The sequence below is a fragment of the Pelecanus crispus genome, chromosome 6, assembly GCF_030463565.1.
Source record: "Pelecanus crispus isolate bPelCri1 chromosome 6, bPelCri1.pri, whole genome shotgun sequence".
Taxonomy (NCBI): Eukaryota; Metazoa; Chordata; class Aves; order Pelecaniformes; family Pelecanidae; genus Pelecanus; species Pelecanus crispus.
Genome location: NC_134648.1, coordinates 3,917,273 through 3,943,447, shown reverse-complemented (window position 1 = coordinate 3,943,447; position 26,175 = coordinate 3,917,273). Strand labels below are relative to the sequence as shown.

General features: G+C 40.4%; 1 protein-coding gene across 6 annotated transcripts; it reads left to right on the top strand.

Annotated features, from left to right (window-relative positions):
- The first annotated feature begins 1,161 nt into the window (after positions 1-1,161).
- Positions 1,162-24,216, top strand: CTTN (cortactin). 6 transcript variants are annotated; one of them, XM_009482213.2, is made up of 16 exons: positions 1,162-1,269; positions 1,709-1,782; positions 3,159-3,288; positions 6,592-6,702; positions 7,405-7,459; positions 7,975-8,085; positions 8,949-9,059; positions 9,682-9,792; positions 11,058-11,168; positions 12,954-13,009; positions 14,107-14,176; positions 14,703-14,851; positions 22,120-22,209; positions 22,302-22,491; positions 23,427-23,498; positions 24,080-24,216. In XM_009482213.2, exons 1-16 carry the CDS (start codon positions 1,171-1,173, stop codon positions 24,214-24,216), a joined length of 1,677 nt encoding a protein of 558 aa, XP_009480488.1. In that variant the 5' UTR covers positions 1,162-1,170. The 6 variants fall into 6 exon arrangements, with proteins under 6 accessions (XP_009480488.1, XP_075568588.1, XP_075568587.1 ...); XM_075712473.1 differs by lacking the exon at positions 8,949-9,059 and having other exon boundaries at positions 1,186-1,269; positions 23,430-23,498; XM_075712472.1 differs by lacking the exon at positions 8,949-9,059 and having other exon boundaries at positions 1,186-1,269.
- Positions 24,217-26,175: the final 1,959 nt, after the last annotated feature.

Sequence of the window (26,175 nt, the reverse complement as noted above, 5' to 3'; positions counted from 1 at the left end):
ATTCCACCTACTGAATTATGCTTGTGTGAAAGAAATAGTCCATGATAATCATCCTTATAATCTATTCTTAATTAGAAAGATAAAGCTAAGTGGACAGAATGATGGTATGTTAAAGAACTGAACTCTAGTGGAATAGCGATGAAGAAAAGAAATCCTTCCTCTGCCTTGTGTATGTGAAAAAGCTGGGAGAACAGAAAGCTTTTTTTGTTGTGTGGTTTTTTTTGGTTTTTTTTTACTTTTTAGAATTTATTTGTTTTGATTTACCTAGAATAAAGGGGATAAAATACAGCCAGTAGCACCAGGCAGGTCAGGTATTCTGCTCACTAGTCACGTTCCAAAGTGTTAATTAAAGGCGTCCAACTTGAAACTCCGCAGGGGATAAGGTTTCTAGAAAGTGAGATGCCCAAAATCATTAGCTGCTGAAGAGTTGACTGTTGTTTCTATATATTATTGCTTGCCTTTTTATGTGTTTTGCTTCCTGCGGTCAGTGCTCCAGCAACTCACCCTCTGTTTCTCCTGCAAGTCAGAGAAGACACTTGAGTTTGTGTACGTGTTTCACAAGGGATTATCTGAGAAACACAGCAACTCTTGTACTCTGTTGTTGCAGGCAGGTGGACTAATGTCCAGATTGCATGCGAATTCTTACAGTCGTTTGGGTTTCTTTCACAATGCTGAAACTCATTGCGCAGCAGAGGAAATGTGGGTTATGCTGCCTAATAAATGATATCATGCTCATCATTAGTAATGGCTGGGAAAACCCCCAACTATTCCTATGCTTTAAATATATCCCTCAGGTCTAGAATGAGCGACAGGAAGCGGATGTTGGTTTGGAGACCTCTTTGAAGAGAAGTCTTTCAGTGCAGTGAATGAAGAAAAGACACATATTAATTTGGGCAAGGAAAGACTTCCTTGTTCCCTTTGAAATCATGTCAGCGATTGCTCCTAACCTTTTTGCAGTGCCAATATGAAAACTAAAAGGGGTTTTTCAAACCAGCTTGAGAAGGCAGCCCGAGAGCCAAGGGTCAAATCTACTTTCACTGCAAACGTAGCTTCTGTTTATGTAGTTAAACAACATACTTTATTGGGAGTTTTGGATTGCGTCTCTGTCAGTTTATATGTCATATACAATGAGTTGACGCATATGATAACTGGAGTGTGACAGTGTTTCTTATGACGGTGTTGCAGATGTGGAAGGCTACTGCAGGCCACACCATTTCCGTCAATCAGGATGACGGAGCCGATGACTGGGAGACGGATCCTGATTTTGTGGTATGGCTTTTGAATTTTATCAACGCAGCAGAAGTGTGTTATGTAATGTCTTAAAGAGTAATTCTTCAGGGCGGGGGCTATGTCTCAGCAAAATAAACTGATAGGAGCATGTTCCTGGAAGGAGGGAGAATTAGGGGTTTGTGCCTGTGAGTGATTAACAAAACTGCCTTGTCTTGGCTGGGTACTGCAGGGAAGTCTGCATGGAAGGGATTTGCGTCAAGAAGCAGGAGCTTCTTGGGGCTGAATGTGTGCTCCGTGCATTTCAGCAGTGGACAAAGCACAGGGCTCACAGCAGAAGAGAAGTGAAGGTGGTCTCAGCTGCTTTCCTAACTCTCTTCTGATCTCGCTACTGGCTGAAGGCTTTTGCTGTCAACTCTAAAGCACAGATAACTAGGAACATTTTGAAGTTTTTAACTCTTTTTATGTGTGTCCTTCGCAGAATGACGTGAGTGAGAAAGAACAGCGCTGGGGAGCTAAAACTGTGAAAGGATCCGGCCATCAAGAGCACATCAAGTAAAGCAGCTCTCGTTTTAAATTTATTAATAGTCACAATCCCAGGCGACTTTTAATCAACTCAGTGTTCTCGGTTACTTGTATCTTCATAATTAAAACAAGAGTCTCCATAGAAGATTGATTATTTGCCAGATTCCTGGTCTTTCAAATAAGTCAGTATCTTCAGATCTGAAATTAAGATCAGAAATATGGTGTAGGGACTCTTAAATCTTTCTCTGTAACTGGAAATGTTCTTTCTCCTGCCTCTTTGTGTCTGGAAAGTTTCTTTGTTTTGGTGCAAGAGGCAATACTGCCGGGGGAGAGGTTTGTGTTGTGCGATCCGAGCAGCTCCAGTTTGGTACTTCAAGTATACATTTGGTCCCTTAATTCTTAGGCTTTGTTTAGGAAACTGCTACCAAACTCATAAAAATTCTGACAAAGTAATAAACTGAGCCCTCTGGCAGAAAAGCAAATGAATGCATCATGGAGGGCTATGTGAGACAGAAATGATCTGTCTTCTGAATCTTGTACTTCTTATGAAAAGTGTCTAAGACTTAACTTTAAAGCAGTTTAATGAAATCTGTGATTGTGGTGCTCATTCTGGTTTTGCTAGCGTATTTCTGGGGCATCAACCTTCATGGTATAAAGCTAAGAATAAATGTCATCAGTGTTGCGAATGGAGACTGAACTATGTGGCTTACTTAGGGATCAGTTTTACTCTGCCCTATTTGAAGTGCAGCGGGGACGCCTACTGGCTGAATTACACTTGAGGAGGCTTGAAGCTCAGGTGGGAAGTGTTTTAAGGTACAGGTTGCCATCTTGGTTTGTCCTTCTTGTACATAGCCTGCACTACTGTAAGTTCAGGTCCTGCATACGGCGAGGCAACGCTTGGGGAAGAGGAGGTGTGTGTCTCCTTGCATCCTTATTTTGTGTTACAGTTGTGTCCAAAATGCTCAGTTAGAATTGAGAGTCCTGTTACCATAGGGACTGTATGATGAGAGATGATCCCTATTCTGAAAAGTTGCCATCTAAATAAAAAGTATTGGAAAGAACTTAAATTAGGGTATGAGAAGAAAGTATGTTTCACGCACATATAAGTTCTAGGTAACTGATTGTTCAAATAGCAAGATACCCCTCTATGTTAGTCTTAAACCCAACACTTTTGTTTTGGGGTTTGTTTTTTTTTTTCCAGACAGTATTTTGCAGTGGGATAAATTCTGTTTCTCAGAATATGATGAAGTGCTCTGTGTACTGAAAAAATGGGAAGGGCTTGAAAACTACAAGTTTTCCAACTTTTAATTAAGATGATATTTTTTATCATCATCTTATTTTGCATTTTTTTGAAGTTATCTTCTGAAATTTTCTTAGTAAAACTTGCTTAATTACTGTCTTTAAAGTATTCATCAGCTGAGAGAGAACGTATTCCAAGAACACCAGAACCTCAAAGAAAAGGAGCTTGAAACAGGACCAAAAGCTTCCCATGGCTATGGAGGGAAATTTGGCGTTGAACAAGATCGCATGGATAAAGTAAGTATGAATGCTTCCCTGGAATGATATTATAAGCCTAGCCTTGCCTTGCCTTGCCAGTGCCCAGCACAACTATATAAGTGAGTTGTGCTTGTTGAAGGTGCAAAGTTGTTCCAGCTTTGCTAGGTTTGGAGACACAGAAGCTCAGATCATGGCATAAGCTATATACAGCGGTGGCTCATTTTGACAGCAGAAGCGTCACTCTTACAGTGCTCTGACAAGAACACTCATAACCGCTATTACCCAAATCTTTCAGGCCATCATGCTCTGTTCCCTGATTAAATCAAGATGCTCCTATAGAAAGAACTGAACTGAAGCACTTGAAGCATCAGGAACAAGTATTTCAGGTGGCAAATTAGGAATCTGTGAAAGATGAGGAGAAGTTCTGGGATATACAGTGGGCCCACATCTTTTTGTTTGATGCTTGCTCTGTCTTTAGAGCAAGTCTGCTTCCTTATGTCCTGGGTGGATTCCCCTGGAGTCAAGATTCAAGTTTCTGAAAGTGTATTTGTAAATTAAGGAAGTACTTCATGCATGAATAAATCCAGTATTTTTTTTTTTTATTTTGATGCTGTGCCAGCTCTTCTATGCATATAGAGGTTGACAAATAATGAAGAAAAGGGTATGCTGCTGCTTTTAAATTAGAGGGCTGCTCTCTTCAACAGTGGTAAACTGTGAACAGTGACAAGTAATCCGAGTATTTAAAAAATCATTGTACTTCAGTCAGATGGTAATGTTTTATATGAGGACTTGATGGCTGTTTAAGTTACACTCCATTAACAGAAGTAGTGGTAACTCTTAAGGTAGTTTATTAGCCATGTGATAATTAGGCATATCAACTTCAGGCTAGTTTCTTTCATGTACTCTGTTAAAATAAGAGTCAAACTGTTTCCTGAATGAGAATTATCTTATTTTCTTACTTTATTTACTTTCTGGGTTTCTAATAATTTGACGGCCTTAAAATTTTGCTGAATTCCTGTATTCCAGAGTGAATTGCTATCTAATTCTCAGTGGGCCTTTGAAATAGGCTAACCTAACCTTTGAATCTGGGAAAGGAATTGCTGAGCAGATTCAACCATGTTCTGCAGATTCAGCCTGTTCCGCAGCTGTGTAGCTCTCTAGTGTCAGCAATTTATCCCTCACCTGTGTCCATGAGAAAAAAGAAAGAAACAAAAATCAGTGCTGTTTCCTGTAGGCCAGAATTAATCATCAGCAAAAACGTGATGGTCATGCCCATCTGAGTGATACTGGTGGCAGGAGACGTTCATAACTTATTTTTTTTAATAAAGCTTTCTTCCTTGTAACTGTAGTTCTAAAACCTCATTGTTGAGACCTCTCCTTCACAGCTGTCTGTGGCTCTGTGCAGGGGTGCTCGTATTAAGGCTTGACTCACCTGAAGTAACTGAGTGTTGCTGCAGTGTTGTCAATGGCACAGGTTTTTGCTGCATTTAGGACAAAACCTTGATGCTAACAGTTACATCATTCTGTATGCCAGACCTCTGTAACTGATTTAAAATGCAGCAGAGTATTGTGCTGAAGAATTGTGAGGGCAATTTATTCTGAAATACAGATTTCCAAGAAAAATCTTTTTCTAAGTCTTTTCTAAAAGGGGGTATGTTGTAATGTTTGGTATTTGATGAAATGCAGAAAGTTCTAGTACCACATAAAGAAAACAACATGCTTAAACCTTACGTACCTCAGTTGGCATAACAAAAGAGGGATCATGTAAAACCACATAAAACCTAGGATTTTCAGAGCTTCATGTCTTCCTTAAATGTAATGGGAAGAAGAAGGGGAGGTGGGAGCCTTTTCTGTCACATTTAACAGTTACTCTGCTACAGAACACCTGCAAAATGAACAAGAGTATGACTGTTTCAGTCAGGAAAAGAAAAGAGCTTTTATATTGCTTATAAGTTAAGGTAATGTTCTATTATTGACATCGTTGTTCTGTTACCTGGCAATTACTTCAGCCATTATGTGCGGTAATGTTTTGCTTTCCTAAGTGCTGGGAATGTTCCCCCCCCAGCACCTGTAAAAGCCAAGTTACTTAGGGTTCCTAGACACCTTCTGTCCTCAAATTAATTCATCTTGGTCCAGCTGTCTGCTACTGGTACGAGATAAGCAGTTTCTCATTCCTCAAAGGTCGGAGCTTGGGACAGCTGCCTGGAGGGTGCTGTGCTGCAGCCGTAGATGCCGACTGCCCTGTGCACGGGGACCGGTGCTGGGACCTGCGGTGCTGCAGGTGGTGGTGCTGAGTCAGGAGAGGTGCTTGGCACAGGGTGCAGCCTCCCAGTCTGGACACGGCTGTGTGTGGCAGGTTATAGGGTCTTCTCTTTCTGCCTCTGACAGAAACAGCAACAGACTTAAATGTTGAAGTGGCAAATTGCAAGTCGCTCTGGCCAGCACTCAGTTTTGGCACTGGACAAGAAAAAACAACATCTTTTGGCTATGTTACGTAGCACCCCTCAAGGTGCAAGGCTCTAGCGCTGACTCCAAGATCTAGAAGGGTATCCGAGCGCTAGATTAGTGTAACACTAGCAAAAGCTCTCGATGTATTTTCAGGTGTGTAATTACATATCCTTGTGTCTTACCTGAAGCCAGCGACGGGGCGATGTAACTGCACCTCGGCTTGCTGTATTCAGCTTGAGTTCCAGGGACAGGCTCAGATTGGACGCTGTGGGGCTGGGATGCCTTTGGCATGGGGACCTCTGTCTTGATGCGGATGCACTGCTTCACGTTGCGATGCCATTTTGCAAGTGAGGAGAAAGTATAGAGAGAAGATGCCTAATTTTGATTTATGCAGAAGATCGGGGTGCCTTCCTAAAAGAATGTCAATGGAAAACCCAGCTGTAGTTGTATTTGGTTGCAATCTAGTATCAGCTAAAACGGATCTGTCGCTCTGTGCCTGAATACAAGGCTGTGTGTTTTATCTGGAACTAATCCTTATTTTATATCCTGCGTGAACACCGTCAAGACCCTGTCTGTATCTTTCTTGTTTTCATTCCCGTGGTTTTGAAGTAAAAACACAGAACGTAAAACAGTCTTCATAAAATACAGTCATTGCTGTCAGACTTTTTCTTGACATTTCCTTTGCCTAGGCTGTATGGGTAGCATGGTGACCGTCTTGTAAAGACTTCTCAAGTGAGTAGCAACTTCCAAAGAAGTTAGTTTCAACAGGAAGAGTGGCAGTGATGCACGTTTGTAACGAAGCTTATCCTTAAGTTACTTGGTTGCAGTGTTTTTTCTTACACACAGAACTGTATAGAACTGCTGCCTGTTTCTGAACTTTCCAATCTCTTTTAGTCAGCTGTTGGACATGAGTATCAATCCAAGCTTTCTAAGCATTGCTCCCAAGTGGATTCAGTGAAAGGGTTTGGTGGCAAGTTTGGAGTACAAACCGATAGAGTTGACCAGGTAAGCAATTTCATCTCGTACTGCAGCTACTCAATGTAGTTGAGTTTATCACTTTGTATGTACAGCTGAAAAATTCCAGTATCTTAAAATGCTGGTGTGGTTTGCTCTTCCTGCTGTATTTGAAGTTTAGCAGTAAACTAACACTGACTGTTATGGAGATAAATTTCTGTTTAAAGCAAACCAGAAGAAAGCCCTTATGAGAAATTGAGTTGAGTTGAAAAGAAAACTGAAAAGAGATGTTAAAATACGCCTTTTAACCAGGCTGTGTTCTTTGATGAGGAGAAAATCAGCATGAATGCTACAGAAGGAGGGATTTTGGGGATGGTTTGTCCTGTATTGCAACATGAGCTACTGGACAGGATAATTGGCATCCCGTTCCAAAACTGTTAACAACCCCTGCATGGAAATGCTGAATTCCTGTTCTACTGAATTGCTGAACCTGGCAAGACTAGAGTATGTTGCTGGTACAATTTGCTTTGGCAAGGGATGACAAAAACCCTTGCCATGAATACATGTACTAAATTATCATGTAAATGAATATGGCCTGTAAATTAAGTAGGTATTTATGCTCCTGATCAAGAAGGTTAGAGCAGTATGGAAAGACACAGGAACTTTCTGTGCTGTTTGTCCACTGAAATGCACGCGGTTTTTCTACTAATATCTAACTCTCTTGTCACACATGCAATTTTATTTCTCTTCCAGTCAGCTGTTGGGTTTGAATATCAGGGGAAAACTGAGAAGCATGCATCCCAAAAAGGTAAAGTGGTGAGGTGGTCACCTCTGTACACATACAGTTTTTATAAGTCATCGAATAGATCTCTGTTGTTTTACTGTTTGTAAAAGACCTCATTTAGCGAGGCCTCTGCCTGCCGTTCTCAATGAATCAAATGTTGAGGGGTTTGGGTGGAAGAGAAGATGAAAAAATGAATTTCAAAGCAATTTCATGAGTTAGTGAGATTTTAAGACATTGTGAGTCTTACTTTTCTTTTAGAAGTGAGGTTCAAGGACATTTTAGAAAGATTGGGAGTTGTTCTTTGCTGTATTGCACCCTATTGGAAATAGGGAGTAGATTTAAGAGGAACCGTCATAAACTATAAGGACTGTCGCCTGTCTTATTTTCTGTGTTTAAAATTGAACTTAATTTTGTGTGCTAAAGAGTGATATTTCAGTTCTGAAATAACTTTTTTTTTTTCTCCTTGGTTGCTATTTTCTAGCTTAATTTCATTAAAAGCTGCGTAATTTCATTTTTATTGTGCTTTACTCTCAATGCAGACTACTCAAGTGGTTTTGGTGGAAAATACGGAGTACAGGCTGACAGAGTGGACAAGAGTGCAGTGGGGTTTGATTACCAGGGTAAAACTGAGAAACACGAGTCACAGAGGGGTGAGTAGACACACGTGCTGGTGGGTTCATACTCTGGTGTAGTAGGCGTTCATGATAGGTAGTGTCATACAATACTAATTTTTTTTACATCTGTTGCACTCCTAACCTGCTGAAAGTTAACACTGAATAAAAGTTATGTTGCTAAAAACTTTGACTTCTGAAAAAGGAACCTAAAACATAGGTTCTGACTGGTTTTAAGTGATGATCCAACTGCCATAACTTTGGAAGCAGGGCACATAGGTTTGTCTGGAGGTTTTTTTGCAACTTCTTTTGAAAAGCTGTAGGTTAAGGTTCTGGCTGTAAACAGTTTAACCACAACAGAGAAGTGATTCTAAAAGAATCAGCTGTTTGTAGATTAAAACATTTATCAGAGTTAGTAGTATTTAGAGTTAATTTTGTGTAGCTAGTCAGGTTTCCAGGCATATCTGATCAAAAATCGACCATTTTATTAAAAAATGTTGACATTTTTGCCATCTGTTTTCTGTTTATCTCAAAGAAATGTTTGCACTCTGGGAATGCTAAAGAGAAGAAGGGGGAGTTTGTTTAAAAGCATCCAGGCTGTTGCTGACATGGTTTTTGAAGTTCACTTTGCTATAAGTGTCTTAAGAATTTTACCAAGGAGTCAAGTAGCAGAATTGCTGATATCACCCAGCAGTTGAACTCCATATGATGCTATTTTATTTTCTATCCTGAGAGAATGTATTCTGATGAATTTATGACTTCAGTGTCTGAAATCAAGATTAACTGGGGATGTCAGTGCTGCTTTTAAAACGTAATGTTAGCAGGTCTGATTATCACAATTTTTCAAGGTAATATTTTGTTATTGAACACTTACAAACAAAATTCTTCACTCTTATCTCTAGATTATTCCAAGGGCTTTGGTGGTAAATATGGTGTTGACAAGGACAAAGTGGACAAAAGTGCTGTTGGCTTTGAATATCAAGGCAAAACGGAAAAACATGAATCACAGAAAGGTTTTTATTATCTTATTTAAAAATCCTAGTTCAAATCAATCAGCCTTTTAAACCTGGGAAAAAAACTTTTTTTGTTGTTTTGGGTTTTTTTTTTTTTTTTGTAAATGTGTGTTTGCCCTTTGCGTATGCAGATTTTTGTTTCCCTTAAATGAAAAGGAAGGCATTGTAAACTGTCCCTGAGTGCGACAATCTGATTTCCAAGGGACCTTATGTCCATATGGATGTTATCAAAATGAATGTATAATTGCACAGATCTATGGTATTCAGAGGCAGTATCAAGTCCTTCATTATTTATACATCCACGTTGCACATATATATATATATGTGTGTTATATGCCTTTAGGTGGAGGGTGCATCAGATTCTTCAAATCTTTGAATATTATTGAGTCTGTATGCTGTAACCTTCACTGGTTTTGTGGTGCTTCCTTGCATCATGATTCTAGAGTTACTGAATGGGTAACCTTCCCCTCTGTTGAGGTAGTGTAGCAGAGGGGAAAAAAGAGTGAAAGATAGTACCACTAATGACAGGGCAGCTTAGCGCATAACATGTTACTGTTTTTTTATGAAATGCTGTTTACAGTCATAAACCGCAATAATGTTTTCTGAAACTTAATGCATACAGATTATGTAAAGGGGTTTGGAGGCAAGTTTGGTGTGCAGACAGACAGACAAGACAAATGTGCACTTGGCTGGGATCACCAGGAGAAAGTGCAGCTGCATGAATCCCAGAAAGGTATATCAGTTCACAATTCTTTGCCATTCTTTCTGACTTCTCTCATTTTGACTTTTCCCTGTGTGAACCCTCCTCCCCTGGTATTGTTTGCCACAGCCTTACAGTAGCTGACATGAATTCCCTTTTTCTGTGTTTGAACGGTTGCTGTGTATGGGTTGTACTGGTGTCTGCAAAGCAGGTTTAACGCATCTGATACTGAGTCCCTGAAAGTTCAGACTTAGTGATAAGTTCTCAATGGAGAAGCTTTATGAGTCTGCAGGTAGCCCGGATTATTTTTTTCCTTTTTCAGTTGAGTTGCGCAAACCCCAAATTAGCAATTTCTTCGTACTTTCCACAGATAACCTCCCTTTTCTGGTTTCTGTTATGTATACCCCTGTTTTTGTGCAGGGGAAATCTAATATTTAATGCTGTCCTTTCTCATTGCCTGTGGGGGTACCTATTCCTGTGAAATACTGGTACCCAGAAGAAAAGTTGCAAAATAACAATTGCCCCCAAGCCCTCTGCCTGTCACCACTCTTAAAGAAATTAATTTTTTTTTTTTTTTAAATTAAAGAAATTAAAAGTGATCCTCAGAATATTGTATGCTCTGGCAGAGTTGTTGTGAGAGGATTACCTGAAGCCGCCCCCCCCCCCCCCCTTTTCTTTTTGTGCCCTCATTTTATACCTTCTATTAAAATGGCTGTTCTAAGGCAGCAGTAGGGAATGGTCATTGCTCTTAGCTGAGAGCTTTTTTCCCTCAAGCTGTGCGGCAGCAGGAATATTCCTTCTTCCTTTAAACAGTGCTGAGTAGGAATATCTGAAGGATAGTCTCTCTGGACCCTATCTTAACACCTCTTCAAAAGTCAGATCTGTAGTATACAAATGTTAATCATGCTGATGAAGGAAGCTCATTTGATTCTCTTGTATCCTTTTGTATGTTTTTTTGTTTTGGTGAATATACTATGTGTGTGTTTGTGTTCATAATGTTGATCAAATGCAAGTGCATTATGCAGTATGTATGAAAGATGTTGAGAAGTGCTTTTTTCTGTGACTTCAGAATGGTGTTCTTATGTCTGATAAATCATGTTGACCTCTTCTTAATCTCAAGTGGAAACTTCTTTTGAATTTACTCTTACAAAAGTGTATTGAGTTGGTTTGTTTTTTTTTTTTCACCATCCAAAATTATTGGTAATTGAGAAATACTGCAAAAATTATTTTCAGTGTCTCTGACTAAACTTCTTTATTTTCCTCCCTTCATTTTAATTTATCACATGTGGCTTTTTCAGACTATAAGAGTGGTTTCGGAGGGAAATTTGGTGTACAGACAGAAAGGCAGGACCCATCTGCTGTGGGGTTTGATTACAAGGAGAAACTAGCCAAGCATGAATCTCAACAAGGCACCGTTTTCACTTGTTACTTTCTTAACAGTGCAGCCACTTCTCACACAGTCTTAAATAGTTGTCTGAGTAGATTGATGCTAGTAATGTGCAGACACTTTCTTGCGCTTCTATTCCTACATGATCTAGCAATGTTCTTCCATTTTATTCTTAAAATGTTACATAAAGCAAGCCTGTATTCAGGAAACAGATATCCAATGTTTAGTTAACATCTCTACAACATTATGCATTTAGTTAATAGCTATACATACAGTGTGATAATAAGGACATTAGTATGTCTAGTGTTATTAGTATGATGTTAATGACGTCGTGCTTAGCAGTTTTAGAGTCTAAATGTGAAGTTTTGCCTGGACAAATTGGTGGAAAAATACTCAGATAAGGACCATGCATGTAACCATTAACAAGCAGTGGGTTATGGCAAGATAATTTTAAAATTACTGTAGTCTTTAAAACAAGAAGTAGGGAATGTTTGTCATTCTTGGGTGAGCAAATACTGTTATAATGCTCTCTTTATTCATTGTGAAATAGTTGGGGTACAAACCATGAATTCCTGGTTTTCCGTTATCTTAAAGTGAGAAGTCTGGATCAGGAAAATGTAAGTGTAGTATATTTATTCTGGCTGAAAATACATACAAAGCTGAAGAAAATGAGGTTGCTCATTCTGATAGTCAATATTTTTCTGTGCTAGTGACACAAATTCAAACTTTTAGAGCATCAGATGTGCCTTAGCAGAGCCCAAGTACAAACGCTAAAATAGCTGGCTAGGGGACCCAGGTGGTTTTGGGGCTGAGAGGAGAAGTAGTAATTGTAAATGTATTCCAGGGATGCGTAGGAAAGCCTGTCCATCTACAGAGTCTAAGAGCACGTTCCTACAGCTCACTGCCACCAGAAAGAGGTGTTTTTCCAGCCACACACTCTTGCTGTTTCTGTTGCGCTGGCTCTGGTGCTTGTCAGACATTTCTCTGAGTACAACTCACTAGAAAGAGCGGAAAGCTACTCTTGTTAGGGTTGGTTTGGTTTTTTTCTTGTTAATGCCGCTAGTGAGTTAAACTGATTTTGGAGTACAACAAGTGCTAGAGTCAGCATCAGGTGAGACTAAGAGTGTGCAGCTCAGGGGTGGTACAGAATAGCATGGCCACCCCATTTCTGTGGTGGTGAGTTGTTGCAGGCTCGTGCTGTCTTGTGGAATTGCCCCTTTCCATATGCAGAGCAGGAGTTACTACCAATGACTTTAACGTTCATCAGTTGAGTATCACGACCAAATCCACCGGAATGAGAAATTTGTTATATTTTCCTGCCATTTATAGAATTTACCAAGTTAAAGAGAAAAAAAAACACCTCTGTGGTCGCCGAAGACTGGATATCGCTCCTTTGAGCAAAGCAAAATGGCTTAGGTTATATGATTACTGCAGAGGGCTAAGAATTGGTGCTGTGAAAGGCTGTGTTACAGAAGTGATGCATTAGAAGGGCTCATCCCTTATTCCTTGCTTGATACCTTATCAGTCCTCAGCTTAATGTTTACTCAAAGAATGCATGTGGCCCACAATCTGTCATCTGCTGGTGTACCTGAAGGCTCTTGCAGTTATGTATCCTTTCTGCACCAAAAAACAAGTTGCATTTTCTTTGGCGGCTGTCACTGTATCTCTGCATGCGGCTGAAATGGCTATTTGCATTTGAAATGGCTGTTTGCATTTCAAAATGAAAAAAAAGAAAAAAAAAAAAATCAAAAAGAAAGATGGGCGGGACAACCAACTCCCTACTCTAACCTTTTTATCCTGCTTTTAGATTATTCGAAAGGATTTGGTGGGAAGTATGGTGTACAGAAAGACCGGATGGATAAGGTAAGTTGCTTAAAAGAGCCATGACTTAAATAGTCTGTAGGGATACAAAATAGTTTGGTTAGATCTGTGGTGTTCAGCTCTTTATTTCTGGGTACTTCTCCAGTCTAAGAGTAGAGTCCTGTGCTTTTCTAAATCTTTAAAAAGCAAGTGTATACACGCAGGGCTGATGCCAGTTTATACACACATGTATGTGTGTACATATGTGTAGTGTATATATATTTAAGTAGGGAAAACTGAAGCATGGAAATGAAAGAATAGCAAAATTTATAGAAAAGAATGAGAAAATCCATTAATTCCACAATTTTGGTCATGTCTTCTAACAATTAGCTAAAGCCTTATAGCTTGAGGATGTCCTTTTAGTGGACTGCTTAAAATACGTGTCTGATATCTACCGACTTTGGCCACTTTGATTATCAGGAACCTTGTGTTTAGGAGAATTTGTTTTAATATTCTGTAACAGTGAAAGATAAGGCAGCTGAATACCCCCTTTCTACCTCTCCATTTTTAAATTTAAAAAGCTAGGAGATGAAAAAGTCCCCACTGAGATTTACCTACTGAATAAATTTACTCTCAGCTTTATGTGGGACATTAAAAGTGAGAAATTAGAGGAGTTTGAAAGTCTGTAGGATTTTTTTACTTGTGGCTTCAGGACTCAAGACCATTCATTTAAAAAAACCCCTCGTATTTTGAATACTGTTCTCAAAATACTCCCTATGTTTTAGCAATATCTGCTTCTTTAAGGGAAGTGGATGCTCTTACCTTGGTAGAAACCCTGCATGATGTGGATTAGAACAGCAATAGCTACACAATGAATGTTTAGGACATTGCCTCATTTTTAATTCTGATGAGACTAGATTTTTTTAATTAATAGGATTTTAAGGTGTTTAAACCTGTCCCTGAAGATTAATTCTTACGTAGTTTGACTTACAGAAAGGATTATTCCATTTGTTAAGTTTTGATTCTTCCTGATTTTGTTTTGGTGTTCTGAAAAAAGCCATAGGGGCAATATCACAATAAAGTGTCACAGATTGAAGCTGTCTGAACATCTTCATGAATTTGTGCTTTTTTAAATGTACTCTTTTTCTCCTTACTGATAGAATGCAGCAACTTTTGAAGATATTGAGAAACCAGGATCAGCCTATCAGAAGACCAAGCCAATAGAAGCTGGTAAGGCATTGGCCCCAAATGCTTTCTTTGGAGGTGATAATGTCCAAAAGTCCAGGATATTACTGTTAATGTAGTAGTGCTGAGTAAGAACCATCTAGAGGGAACTGCTGTATTTGCAGGTCTCTGCCAACCTCAACTAACTCTCTCCCTCCTCCCTTTAGAGGTTGTTTTTGTTTGTTGGCTTTTTATTTTGTTTTGTTTTTTTCCTTGAGGATTGTCAGAGTTGAGGAAGGGAGAACAAAAACCATCAGAGTGGAGAACAGACTGAGTAGGGGAGTGGAGTGTTGGAGACTGTACCATGAAGGAGAGGAGGGAGAAGTGTTGCAGAGGTTTTTATATTAAGAGAAATGTGCACAAGAGAAGGACTTGGAAGGGGAGTTTCCTGAATGGGCTGTGAGCTCAGAGAGCAGAAAAGCAGAAACATGTTCAATCCTAGCAGAAATTTGTGCCAAAAACTCAGTCCAGGCTACCTTTATACAGAACCTTAAACAACAACATTTGACTTCAATTTTTCTAAATGTTACAGTTGCTAATAAAACAAGCAGCATCCGAGCTAACTTTGAAAACCTAGCCAAGGAAAAAGAGCAGGAAGACAGAAGGAAGGCAGAAGCTGAGAGAGCACAAAGAATGGCCAGGGAGAAACAAGAACAGGAAGAGGCTCGAAGGAAACTGGAGGTCAGTGAGAGTCAAATCCCATTTGAGCAGCATGTCTCGTGTGTTTCAATGCAATGCTGGGAGAAAAGAGAATCTTTTAAGAAAAGGTACTTTCCTTCTTTCCAGCTAGGCCTTAAAGCTCTTTGTGTGTATATGTGTGTTTGCATGTGTTTGTACTTGTGCTTTTACCTGTTTGCGATTCTGGCCATCTATCAACATGCACCATATGTATATCAGACGTCAGATAGGGTGATAGGGTAACACTTAATAGTATATAGGAGTTTTTATTTAGCCTATTCCAAAATACGTATGCTGGTCTTGAGCACTAACCTCTGCAGTCTGACCTTTTCCTACTGTAATTCTGCCTTTTGGTAATACCAGATTCCCTTGGGCACAGAGGAGCTCATAAGGGTGGGGACATGTGGTCCCCAAAAGGCCGTATATAAATGCTTGTCCAAGAAGTTTAATACCATGGTGGTAGTGGGTAATGCTGGTTTTTTGGAACTGTAATCAGTACTGTGGAAGATGGAGGTGGTATCACCCATTGGTATACCACATGCCCGTGAGATGAGGGGAAATAATCTTCCAAATGTTAACTGAATCTGTGTTTGGGAATTAAGAAAATTAGTTTAGCATTGGCATGGTTAAAAGCTTCGTGATTTCTGTGTTACTCATAAGCACAATAATTCCAGGAAATGTTTAGTCACAAACCAATCTTATCTGCTTTATAGAATTTGCATATTTGGTGAGACTCAGCTGCTGAGATGGAAGGACTAGTCCGTTAATAGTAACTTGTCCTTTGTGTCTTTTTATTTGCTTCGTTACACAATGCCCGAGATGCCCTATCATCGGTAATCCTGAGGGCCTGCTGTCTGCAGCTGTGTAACCTTTCATGGAAGCTGCTGTAGCAGTGTTTGTCCACAGCCTCTGTGGCAGTTTCCCTTGTAGTCCTATGCTGTTATTCTGATTTCACGGCCTCACACTTGTAAACTCCGATATCATGGCAGGAAATGGGAAGCAACTGATGCTGGTGTAAGAACAGTCCCTCTTTTCCCCTTCTCCTTCACTTCTTGTTTTACAGATGTTGGTTTATACTAGAGAAGACTAAACGTAGGACAGAAAAAGATAGTAGTCTTTTAAATTCTGAATAAGTGCTACTTAGCCATACACGTGCACTGAGACTTAACAGTGTATGCAACACTGATGCCGAAATAGCATGCTCCAACTAGCGCTAATTGTGTCCCAGGCAGGAATAACCAGTAGGGAGATTGAGTGGTCCTGGAAAGTATGATGAAAAGTATATAGTACTCAAGGAGACGCACAAGAAAAACAGTCCTCCTCCTCATCATCATCATCATTTCCACTTCCTACGCTGAAGAGACCCTCCCAGAGGGGAGAATTCTTGTCTGGGACCCTCGTCACTGCTCTTCCTGGCTGGCTATGGGGGAGTTTTCCTGTTTCCTCCTAACTCTCTCTCTTTCTCCTCTTTTGTTTTTATTTTCCGCCGAAAGTATCTTTCATTGTTAGAGGCAATGTATGCCACCAGCTGCAGACCCCACTAATAAATCTTCTTGCATATAAACTTGTCTCAACATCCTCTGGGAGACATCTGGAATCCAGGAAAGATCCAGATGGTTTCTCAGATCTGTTTGGTCCTTTGCCTAACACCAAATGGGGCAGACCCAATGCCTGGTTTCTCAGATGTGGTAGATACTTCCCCTTAGCGGGATGCTGCTACAGGACATCAGGGTGTGGTGTTCATCCCATTCCATCAGTATGATCTAATTCATCACCAATTCAGACTTGGTGTAAATAATTTGTTTGACAAGTATGAAAAACTAAATACATGGTGGGCTTACGGTAACCCAGCTCCGATCTTCCTAAACTGAAAAAAATACACTGCAGTGAAACTGCACATTACTTCACATTAACTAAGCTAGCCTAAACCAGCATGGCTGCTAATGGCAGCACTCTCGAGCCACCGTATTCTTTATGCTAGCAAAGCATCTGTAGAGTCACACAAAAGTGGAAAATTAACCCTAACAAATAAAACATCTAGCCAACCCAAGTCAGTTTCCCTGCCCAGTTCATCGGTTGGCTTCTCAATTCTGCTGTCCACAGGTGTGCAGGCCAGCACTGCTTCTGAAATAGCTCTGTAGTTTTGCTGTGCTGAAACTGCATGGCTCATGTATCTTGTGTATAGTTTGATTTCTGAAAACTGCTAACTTCCTTTTGAGTTCTGTTTGAAATTTGAGGAATTTTAGCTTTACAGGATGAATCAAGTCTCTCCAACTAAAGTGATGGCTGTTTTGTTTGGGTTTTTTCTTCCAGCTTATTATCTCTTTTGCCTTATGGCTTCAAGATGTACTGTATGAGCATATGTTCACCGCACACATGTATCACAAAATGAATGGGAGTTTGTCTTTGTATATCAATGATTTTTTTCTAATGCTGCCTTTCATCCCTGTGTACTTTGTGGACTTTTAATACCTTTCCCCACCCACTATTTGGGTTTCTTTACTGTCTTGGAGAAAACATCTGCCACTCTGAAAGCTGGGAGAGGAAGAGATAAAGAGCTGAAGTTGAGAATTCAGTCTTTTCTATTTGACAAGGTCAGCAAGCCTGCTCCAGGGTGCCACTCTGTTAGTCAACTTGGACTGGTCTGTGTTATTCTCAGCATTGGCACCAGCCTCCAGCAATGAGCCACACAGAGAAAAGTTGAGTGTTTGCCTTGAGGAGAGTCACTTCATTCCCCTTTCCTCAGAGCGGTAAAGCTGAAATGCATGCAGTCCGTACAGTTGCTCTGGGAGCTCTTCAGATGGGACAAGTTGAATGCTTCAGCACGTGCTCGCTCAGAACCACAGCAAAATGCTATCAGCATGTGTCACCACCTTCTTCTGGTGTAGCTCATAGCTTCTCTAGCTGTTGCCAGGCTGTCTCAGTTCCTGAACTACTGTCCACTGTTCCAAGCATGTTTCAGCGTGTTTCAGCTTATGCATTGACAGTATCTAGGTCTAGCACCTGATTGTTTCCCTAACAAAGTGATTTTTCACTCCTCATCCTTCCCTGTCCTTGCCACCATCACTGCAACTCTAGTCAAAGAGCTGTAGGCCCTCAGCTCTGGGGTCTGTTCCATTCGGTGATGAAAAATGGGAATGAATACTCTTTTTGGACACAACCCGAGGACAACCTTGAGGTATACATTGCTCTTGAAAGTGCAGCTTCGCTTCTCTTCAAGAGAACTTCCTTTTCTTTGCACTTGTTTTCCTCTGTCAGCACATTGGATCTGGATCGCGTTTGAACTTGGACTTTATAGCAGGCAGCATTGTTGTCCTTGCAGAATTAGATTTAGTAGATACTTTTACAGTTCTCCAAATAAGGAGGAACCATAATATAGGTTGATGGGTATCACAAGTGTTGCCGTTGTTAATAAGGCCATTCTGCACCCATGAGATCATTTTGGACAGCCCTTGCTTCCAGTTACCGCTGAGAATTGCTAAGAAGTATCAGTCCCAAGGGGAAATGGACTTTCTCAGCATTCATCCTGCTCTTTCATTTCTTTCTCTGAGGTGCTTATTTTCACCTGGCAGTAACTCCATTCCATCATCACTACCTCTGCCTCATTCTCAGACAGGTGTCTGGTGGTTTAAGAATTTCCTAGCCTGTCTGAAGCTTCTTAGGTCATCCTCAACATACTGATGGTACTTGGTAGACAACACTCCCCAATCAAGGACTGTTACTTTCTTACTTCGATTTGGTTGTAGGGGATTCTACAAAAGACCAGTCCCCGTAAACATTGCAGTCCATCCTTGAACATCTGTGTCTTAAAGTGAATGTTCTGAAGTAAAAGACTTGACTCATTATCACAGAGCAGTTACCAGCTCTCAGATGGTAAGAGTTCTCTTGTTGCAGGATCCCAGGATACTTTATCCTTAACTCAGTGCTTCACCTTGTAGGCAACTACCTCATGAAAGTGTCTCTCTCCTAGAGCATGTGGCAACTCTGATACCTCACACTGATCTTTTCTGTACTTTGTGTATGTTATTTGCTCTGTACCTTTGCTGCAAGCAGGTCAGCGTTCCTCAAGATGCAAGGAGGTACTTCATGTAGCGGCAGCCGTGTCTCCAGGAGCATACCCTTTACGTTCCCTCTGTCTTGACAAGTAGGGATATCAGTATATTCTAAAATACCATGTGATTTCATTGCAACAGCATTGCATTTTCACAAGGAGCAGCAGCTATGTGCCAGTGCTTTGGAGATCTGGTCCATTTGGAGGACAGAGCTTTTCTGCTTTGCTTATGAGTGATGACAGTATAATATGGTTTAGGAGAGATCCTCTGTTCCCTTGAGGCAGCGGTTGCCGTAAATGATAAGTATGGGGAGAACAGGACTCTCTGAAGTTCACACATGGCAGTCCTTCAGCTCTGATAGATGAGCTGTGTTGCAGTCCTCAGCAAGAAATGGGAAATCTGCTCCAGTGGCCGTGTGATTTTTTTTTTTTTTTTTTTTTCTTTTTTTGAAAGGTTGCACAGCTGACACAGAAAGTATTGATATTTCTTTTTGAGAGAAGGTTTGTGTCCAGGCTTGGTCTTGGGTACAACCCTGAGATTGGCCAGGTGGACTGGTGCATGCATTTCTCCAGGTACCTCTGCTGCCAAGCACTGTGGTTTGGGTAAGGCAGGACTTCATCCCATTGGCTCTCATTGTCCCAGTGTGGCCTGTGCATTTTTGTACGGGGCCTTCTTTGCCTTTCAGTGACTTCTTTAGTTCTGTCAGTCTGAGCTGTATAACAGTTTGTCTGTCTCGCTCATCTCAATCTTGAAACAATCCACTTCATGCTACGGATGCTGAATGGCTCTCCATTAGACTATTCCTATTCCAACCCAGTTGGAGCCATGTTTTTTTAACCAGTGGAGGAGATGACTGATCATATGTATCTTGCCAAAGTAGTCAGGCTTTCTGCTTAGTATGCCCTTCCATTGCATCGGTTTGTAGTCTCAGCTGAGTCGGGGAAGTTCAGCTTCTCCATTAGCTCTCTTGCCATTCATTTTGGGTGATCATATGCTTATAAGTAAGATTTGTGGATGGAAGGTGGTGAAGTTAGGCATTTGTTACCCATTTCAGCTTTTCATTGAGGTTTCTTCCTGCTGAGGAAACAGTTCTCCAGAAGGGTTTAAATGTAGTAACACAGGTTCTCGTGAGTCAATGAACTGTTATGTCTTTTTTTTTTTTTCCCACCTTTCTGTCCTAAAAATGACTGACTTTCTTTACTGTTATTTTTGTTGTAAGTGTGGGTTAAAATCAAGCCGTTATGCTTGATTTTTCTTGTGCTTCATCAACGATTCTGTTGCCTGGACACGTTTGAAGTTTTTTTCCAAAGCTGGTATTTAAATTTCACCGTAACCAGATGATTAATGTTCTTCCAGACTGAACATCTCTGTGGTTAATTGTGATTCTGCAGACACTGAGGGAGGAAGGATGAGGTTAAGGGGAAACTGAAATGGCACTGGCTGCACTGCCCCTTGCTCACAAGCTGAGCATGAAAAGGGGAGGGATGTAAGCACACCATCCACAGATACTGCAAAGGGTGGGGACGGACTTTGACTTAAGTGAACTTTATTTCTTTAATGAACTTCCTTGCACAGACAGAAAGTTCTCTCACTTTAAGAAAGAACGTGGGCATACGTACTCCCACAATGGGAATGTACATATGGACTGCATTCCTTCAAGAACCCTGTTTACTGGTAATCCTTCTTCTGTTTTGCTTTTCACATATGTCACGTAGTCAAATGGTGTTCAGGGAGCTCTTCCTTAACTGCTGGTTTGAATTGACAGGTGCCTCATATTTTAGCTACCCTCTGCTACCTTAGAGAACGAGGAAGGATGCTCTTTTCACATGGAGCATTTCAGTGTGGAAGAAACCCTGCCTGAGGTGGGACCGTGCAATTTAAATGTTTTATGGCAATTATGCTGTGGCTATCCTAAACTGTAGTCTGGATTGCAGAGACCCATTTCGTAGGACAAATTATTCAAACTTTTGCCATGTTTGACATTGTTAATGGAGTGATACTACTTGTCCCCAAACTTAGATTTAACTTCTAACAAACACTTTGCTGCTGCTTTTTTATCTGTAGCACAGGAGTTAAAAGTGGGGGAGGACTGTTCAATTTTTTCCAGAAAGCACAGCACTAAGCTTTGAATTGTCTTCAAAGCTGGCTCTGTTCTCAAGACATGCTTTGCTTTCTTTGTTAGATGTAGTTTTTCTGAGCTGTGACAAACAAAGGAAGAGAATTTTTTTTGTAACAGAGTCCTATCACTTCATCTCTGCACTACAGTTTCTCCTGAGGATCCTTTGGGGAGTTACGGCTTGATGGACCTAAACAACTGGAATGCACATTCTCCCATAACATGTATTCTCTCTTCTTATTTACAATGAAGAAGAAAGTTTGGCCCTAGATCCACAGTTTTCTTTTTCCCTATGGTAAAGAGAGGCAAAATGAAATAGCTAGCTTTACAGTCATCTTTTTTTTTTTTAAGTTGTGCAAGCAACATAGCATTTCTTGTGCTATGATATCCTGGCTTCATATGGCTTTCTAATGATGATTGTGGATTTGCCCTCTGATTTCACAGGTGGGATGGCACAGCGTGAAGTGCTTGAGTCCAGAACGCTTGATTCAGATCCATGTTCTTTGTGTTGCAGAATACAATAGCAATACTGCTTTTTTTTCTACCACATATAACTCTTCTGAACGTTTGAATCCCCTCATTGTCAGTATATAGGACTTAATTTTGTCTGAGCTATTCAGTATTTTGCCTTGGCAGGTGTTTTGCAGACCTGCAAGAGCTTGTAGGATCATTTCTCGTCAAAGATAATGTATCAGTTGTATAATTAGAACGTGCAGACTTCAGGTTCTCTAAACTTATGCTAAAATGGGACGTGAGGCCCAGCCAGCTAATGAACAGAATGAAAATATTGAACACAGAAACCCTACAGCTCCTATGGAAACGTGCCAAAGAACATTGGGTACTCTGTTTTTAAACACATGTATGCGTACATACTGTGCAGTTTTTGTTACTTCACTTTTTTCTCTTCTGGTTTGCTGTACAGCCAGTCTAAACCTTCAGGCAGGTCTAATGATCCAGCCGGTCCAGTCCTCTTCTGCTCCCTGCTCGCATCAGTTTATTGCAGAATATGCTGTCTGTCTGTCTTACTGGAGGGTTGTTTCTTGTTCAGTGTCATGACATCAGTGATTAAACTGCACTGAAGTTTTTCTTTCTCTTCAATTTAGGAACAAGCTAAAGCCAAAAAACAAACTCCACCGCCATCTCCTACCACGCAGCCAGCTGAGCAGAAGGCACCCTCAAGCCCTGTCTATGAGGTTTGCTAGAATCACTTTCAGTACCTGGTTTTTGATCCTAAGTGTAGGAACCTTTTTACAAAACCCAAGGAACCTCACCTGTATTTCTGCAGGATGCAGTTTCCTATGAAGCAGAGTCTGCCTACAAGAATTCCAGCACAACGTGTTCAGCTGCGCACAAGCCAGAGGCCGGCTACAAAGCTGCAGAGTCAGACTACCAAGAAGCAGTGAGTCAGCGAGAGGCAGAATATGAACCAGAGACTGTCTATGAAGTGGCAGGGGCAGGAGACCATTACCAAGCAGGTAGAGTGTTTGTTTCTGATATGAAACCCTTTAACATAAAGATTATTTCCTTGGGCAATGACTTAATGCATAGTCGTGCTGATAGCACACTGTCCTAGTTTTCTAAAGTCTCAGTCCAATGAGACTTTTTAGATTCTCCACCAACAAACTTTAATTAGGAAATTAAGATATGGCTAGAGCAAGGTTGAAATTACTTACCTTTTGTGAGATGATGTTGGAATCATTACAGTGCTCTCTAGAGTGTCAGTTCAAAAAGAAATATAGGGGTAACCATTTCCACCCTGTGTAATGCAGCTCAACTTGAGAAGAAAGGACAGATATGGAGATTAAATGTGTGTTGAGCCAGTGCTGGCCTACCAAGCCAAAAATTCTGTCAACAGTTCTTGGACTTCGAAATTGATGTGATGTGTTCTGTGCCTGTGGAGGGAGTGGAGTAAGGATGCTTGAAAGTAATGAAACTGAAAGAATATAGTTCTTTTGAATTCCCGTTTTTCTCATCTCTTTTGGTTACTAAATGAGGGGTGAAGAATGAACCTGCTTACTCTGGTATGAATACCTGGGAATTTCAAACAGGCTCCTTCTTCCCCACCACCGTGCACCCTTAACAAGGTATTAAATAGTCTCTTACGCACTGATCCTGGGCTCATTGTTCTGTCACATTTTACGAAAGAGTTATAAGGCTGATCGCTTCTATTTTATACTGTATTAAATGCCTACTTGTGAACACTTCCTTTCAGGCTTTAATTGTGTGTAATTTAGGGAAAAAGTCCATTTGGGAAGGTATATCAGCACTGCTAAAAACTTGCATAGTTTGATACCTGCTTCCTGTGTGGGTTAGCAGGAGAATTAAAGGAGAAGCACCATAGGAAAGAACCCTGGGGTGATAGGTAGCGTGCTTCATGCTTTTAATTTGTTTCTTCTCTCTCTCTCTGTAGAAGAAAATGCTTATGATGAATATGAAAATGAACTTGGAATTACAGCCATAGCCCTTTATGATTATCAAGCTGGTAAGCAAAGCTCTTGTTTTTAACCCTGTCTTTGAAAAGCACAGATAAGTCTGGGTTTTTTCTTTGTCTCTCATCTTGTTGTCTCTTGTAGTCATATATGAAATTAAGATATGAAGAATTAGGAATTTAGTGATGTAGCAATAGCATTGAGACATTTTTGAAAACTACTAGCCGCTGTTTCTGGAAATGGTGGGAGTTTTCAAAATCTTTTTTAACCAAGTGTTAACACTCCTGTTAAACCCTTGGCATACGTAGTTGTTTAAAATCTTGACTGGTTAATTGTGAGGAGGGATCAAGAAAGTAAAAGTGGTTCTCGGTGTGTGAGGTAGCAATCGTTGCTCTAAGTTAGAAATGCACCCGAAATGCGGCAGGTAAGAACAGACTACCTCATCACTCCAGAGGATGAGAAAGCGTCTGACTTTAGAGATTGTCGTTGCCCGGTGCCCTGTTTCAGATGCCCTGATGGGAGAGAGGAAGGTGTTGGGTGTCTGTGTTATTTTTAGCGATGGTGGGTTGGTAGGTGAGACTCTAGCGTGGACTGCTCCTGTGCGAATACTGAGCCTCTTCAACTCTCTCTCCAGCGGGTGATGACGAGATTTCCTTTGATCCAGATGACATCATCACAAACATAGAAATGATTGATGACGGCTGGTGGAGGGGTGTCTGCAAAGGCCGATACGGGTTGTTCCCTGCGAATTATGTGGAGCTGAGACAATAAAGACTATTGTCTACTGGTTATGCCTTAATTCCCCAGTCAATAAATCTGACTTAATACACTACAAATCATGATGCTTTTCTGAGGATGGAGGGGTATATACATAATGCTTTTATATTTAATACTTTGCTGATGCTTTTTAAAATGTTTATGCCACAGAAATAGCTAATATATTGTAACTACTATGTTCTTCACTAAGGCTCTTAAAATGATTTTCATGCATTTGGAAACATTTCTTCTCTGCCAAATTAGCAATTGTCATAAAAAGCCTTTTCAAGGACAATTAGCGGTCTGTTGAAATATTGCATGTTTTACTCATAAGTGAGCAGATTTACTTAGTGTTCAAGTCTAGTTAGTCTTCCACTAAATGTTTTCAGCTAAGAAACTCATGGCTATGCAGGTTATTTGCATTTCCACTAAGCAGGAGCGGGGAGGACTGGGGAGGTGCATATTTTTTTCTTTTCTTTTCCAGATAGTGCGTGAAAAAGCAAAGAGAATGCTTGAAAGTTGCGGCTAATGGCAGTTAATCAAATACTGTCCAATATTTATGAAATATTAATGTTATGAAGGAAACAGTCTGGTTACTTTTTCCTTCGCTTTTAAAGTGAAGTTCCTTGGCTCTTGCATTGATTTTTTTTTTTTTTTTTCGGTCTCCCCCGCCACCCCGATCCTGCTCCTCCGGCCCATGTTATCCCAGAGGAGGGCTGCAAACACTCTAGCACTGATTGTCCCAAATTTCTTTGCTTTTTCTTTTTGTTTCACCCTCCTCTTTCCCAGGAAAACTTGAAAAAGTTACTACACAAGTGTTGAGTCACTGAGTGAGGTTCCTACTTGTTCAAAGGGAAATTTGCATTGCAAACCTGCAGGAATCGTCTCATTGCTTTAAACGGGAGAAAAAAGGCAGAATGGAATTGCAGTTGTGTTCTGTGTGCAATACATCCTTTGTTCATACAAGGAATGGCCTGCTGTGCAGTAATGACATTTTATGTAACCATATTTGAGTCAAGGAATGTTAATACAAGTAATTAGATTTAAAACCCATATAAATGAACTCCATTTTTAAACCATACGAGAGACAACTATACTTTTTGTATGTTCAACAGAAACTGCCAGTAACGTTCTACTAAACAACAAGATTAAACCTGTTCTTTGCCAAAACTGAAAATGAAATTTTTGTCGTTCTAGAAAGCTGACTTCACTGCAGATTTAAGGTCCCTACCAAAGATAGCAAGTTGCAGCTAATAGTGCACATGTTCAATGTATGTACTGTCTGTTTCCACCTTCTGATCAAAATGGGAATGGCAGAACTGGTGTAGTAGCTGAGAAAGAATGCAAAGAATTTTTATAAACTGTAAATTTGGACCAACGGAGTATAGAAGGCCTGTATAAACTGGTAAAATGTATAATGTGTCTACAAAGAAGGCATCATGTTGAACCAATTCGTGGATGGTTGGGACAATCCTTAATGAATGTCATATGTGTGTCATGATTTTTTTTTTTTTTTTTTTCCTTTCCAGGGTCTCATTTCTGTGTTGTATTTGCATTACTAGGGTTGGGTTTTATATGCAGTTTATTTTATCCAATTTTGCATAGAACACCTCATAGGGATATGATTTTTGTAAATTAAATATTCAATAAACTTTTTGAACCAGTTGCATGGAATATTTTTGTATTTTTAAATGGCTTTGTCAATCTGTAACAGATAGTTCATCTTGTCTCAAGCTTATCTGGGACCAGCTTGCGTACAACAACTCATACTTCCTACGGAGAGCTGCTGCGCGGTGCTTGGTGCCGTCGTGAAGGGCACCTACCATCTTCTAGGTTGCTGCTGCCTTCCACGTACTTCCCGTCCTCAGAAACCCACTTGCTTTGTCTTTGACTCCTACTCCCATGTGGAAATATTTTAGATCAAAATTAGACTTTGGGTGAACTTAAAGGAGAGATGCTTTTTTAGATTTTTTT

What these genes read in the sequence shown, in the direction of transcription:
- CTTN (XM_009482213.2), top strand. Translation starts at nt 1,171, where the DNA reads ATGACGGTGTTGCAGATGTGGAAGGCTACTGCAGGCCACACCATTTCC. An exon ending in AGGCTCGAAGGAAACTGGAG is followed by an intron (nt 14,852 to 22,119) that starts GTCAGTGAGAGT and finishes TCTTCAATTTAG; the next exon opens with GAACAAGCTAAAGCCAAAAA. An exon ending in CCTTTATGATTATCAAGCTG is followed by an intron (nt 23,499 to 24,079) that starts GTAAGCAAAGCT and finishes CTCTCTCTCCAG; the next exon opens with CGGGTGATGACGAGATTTCC.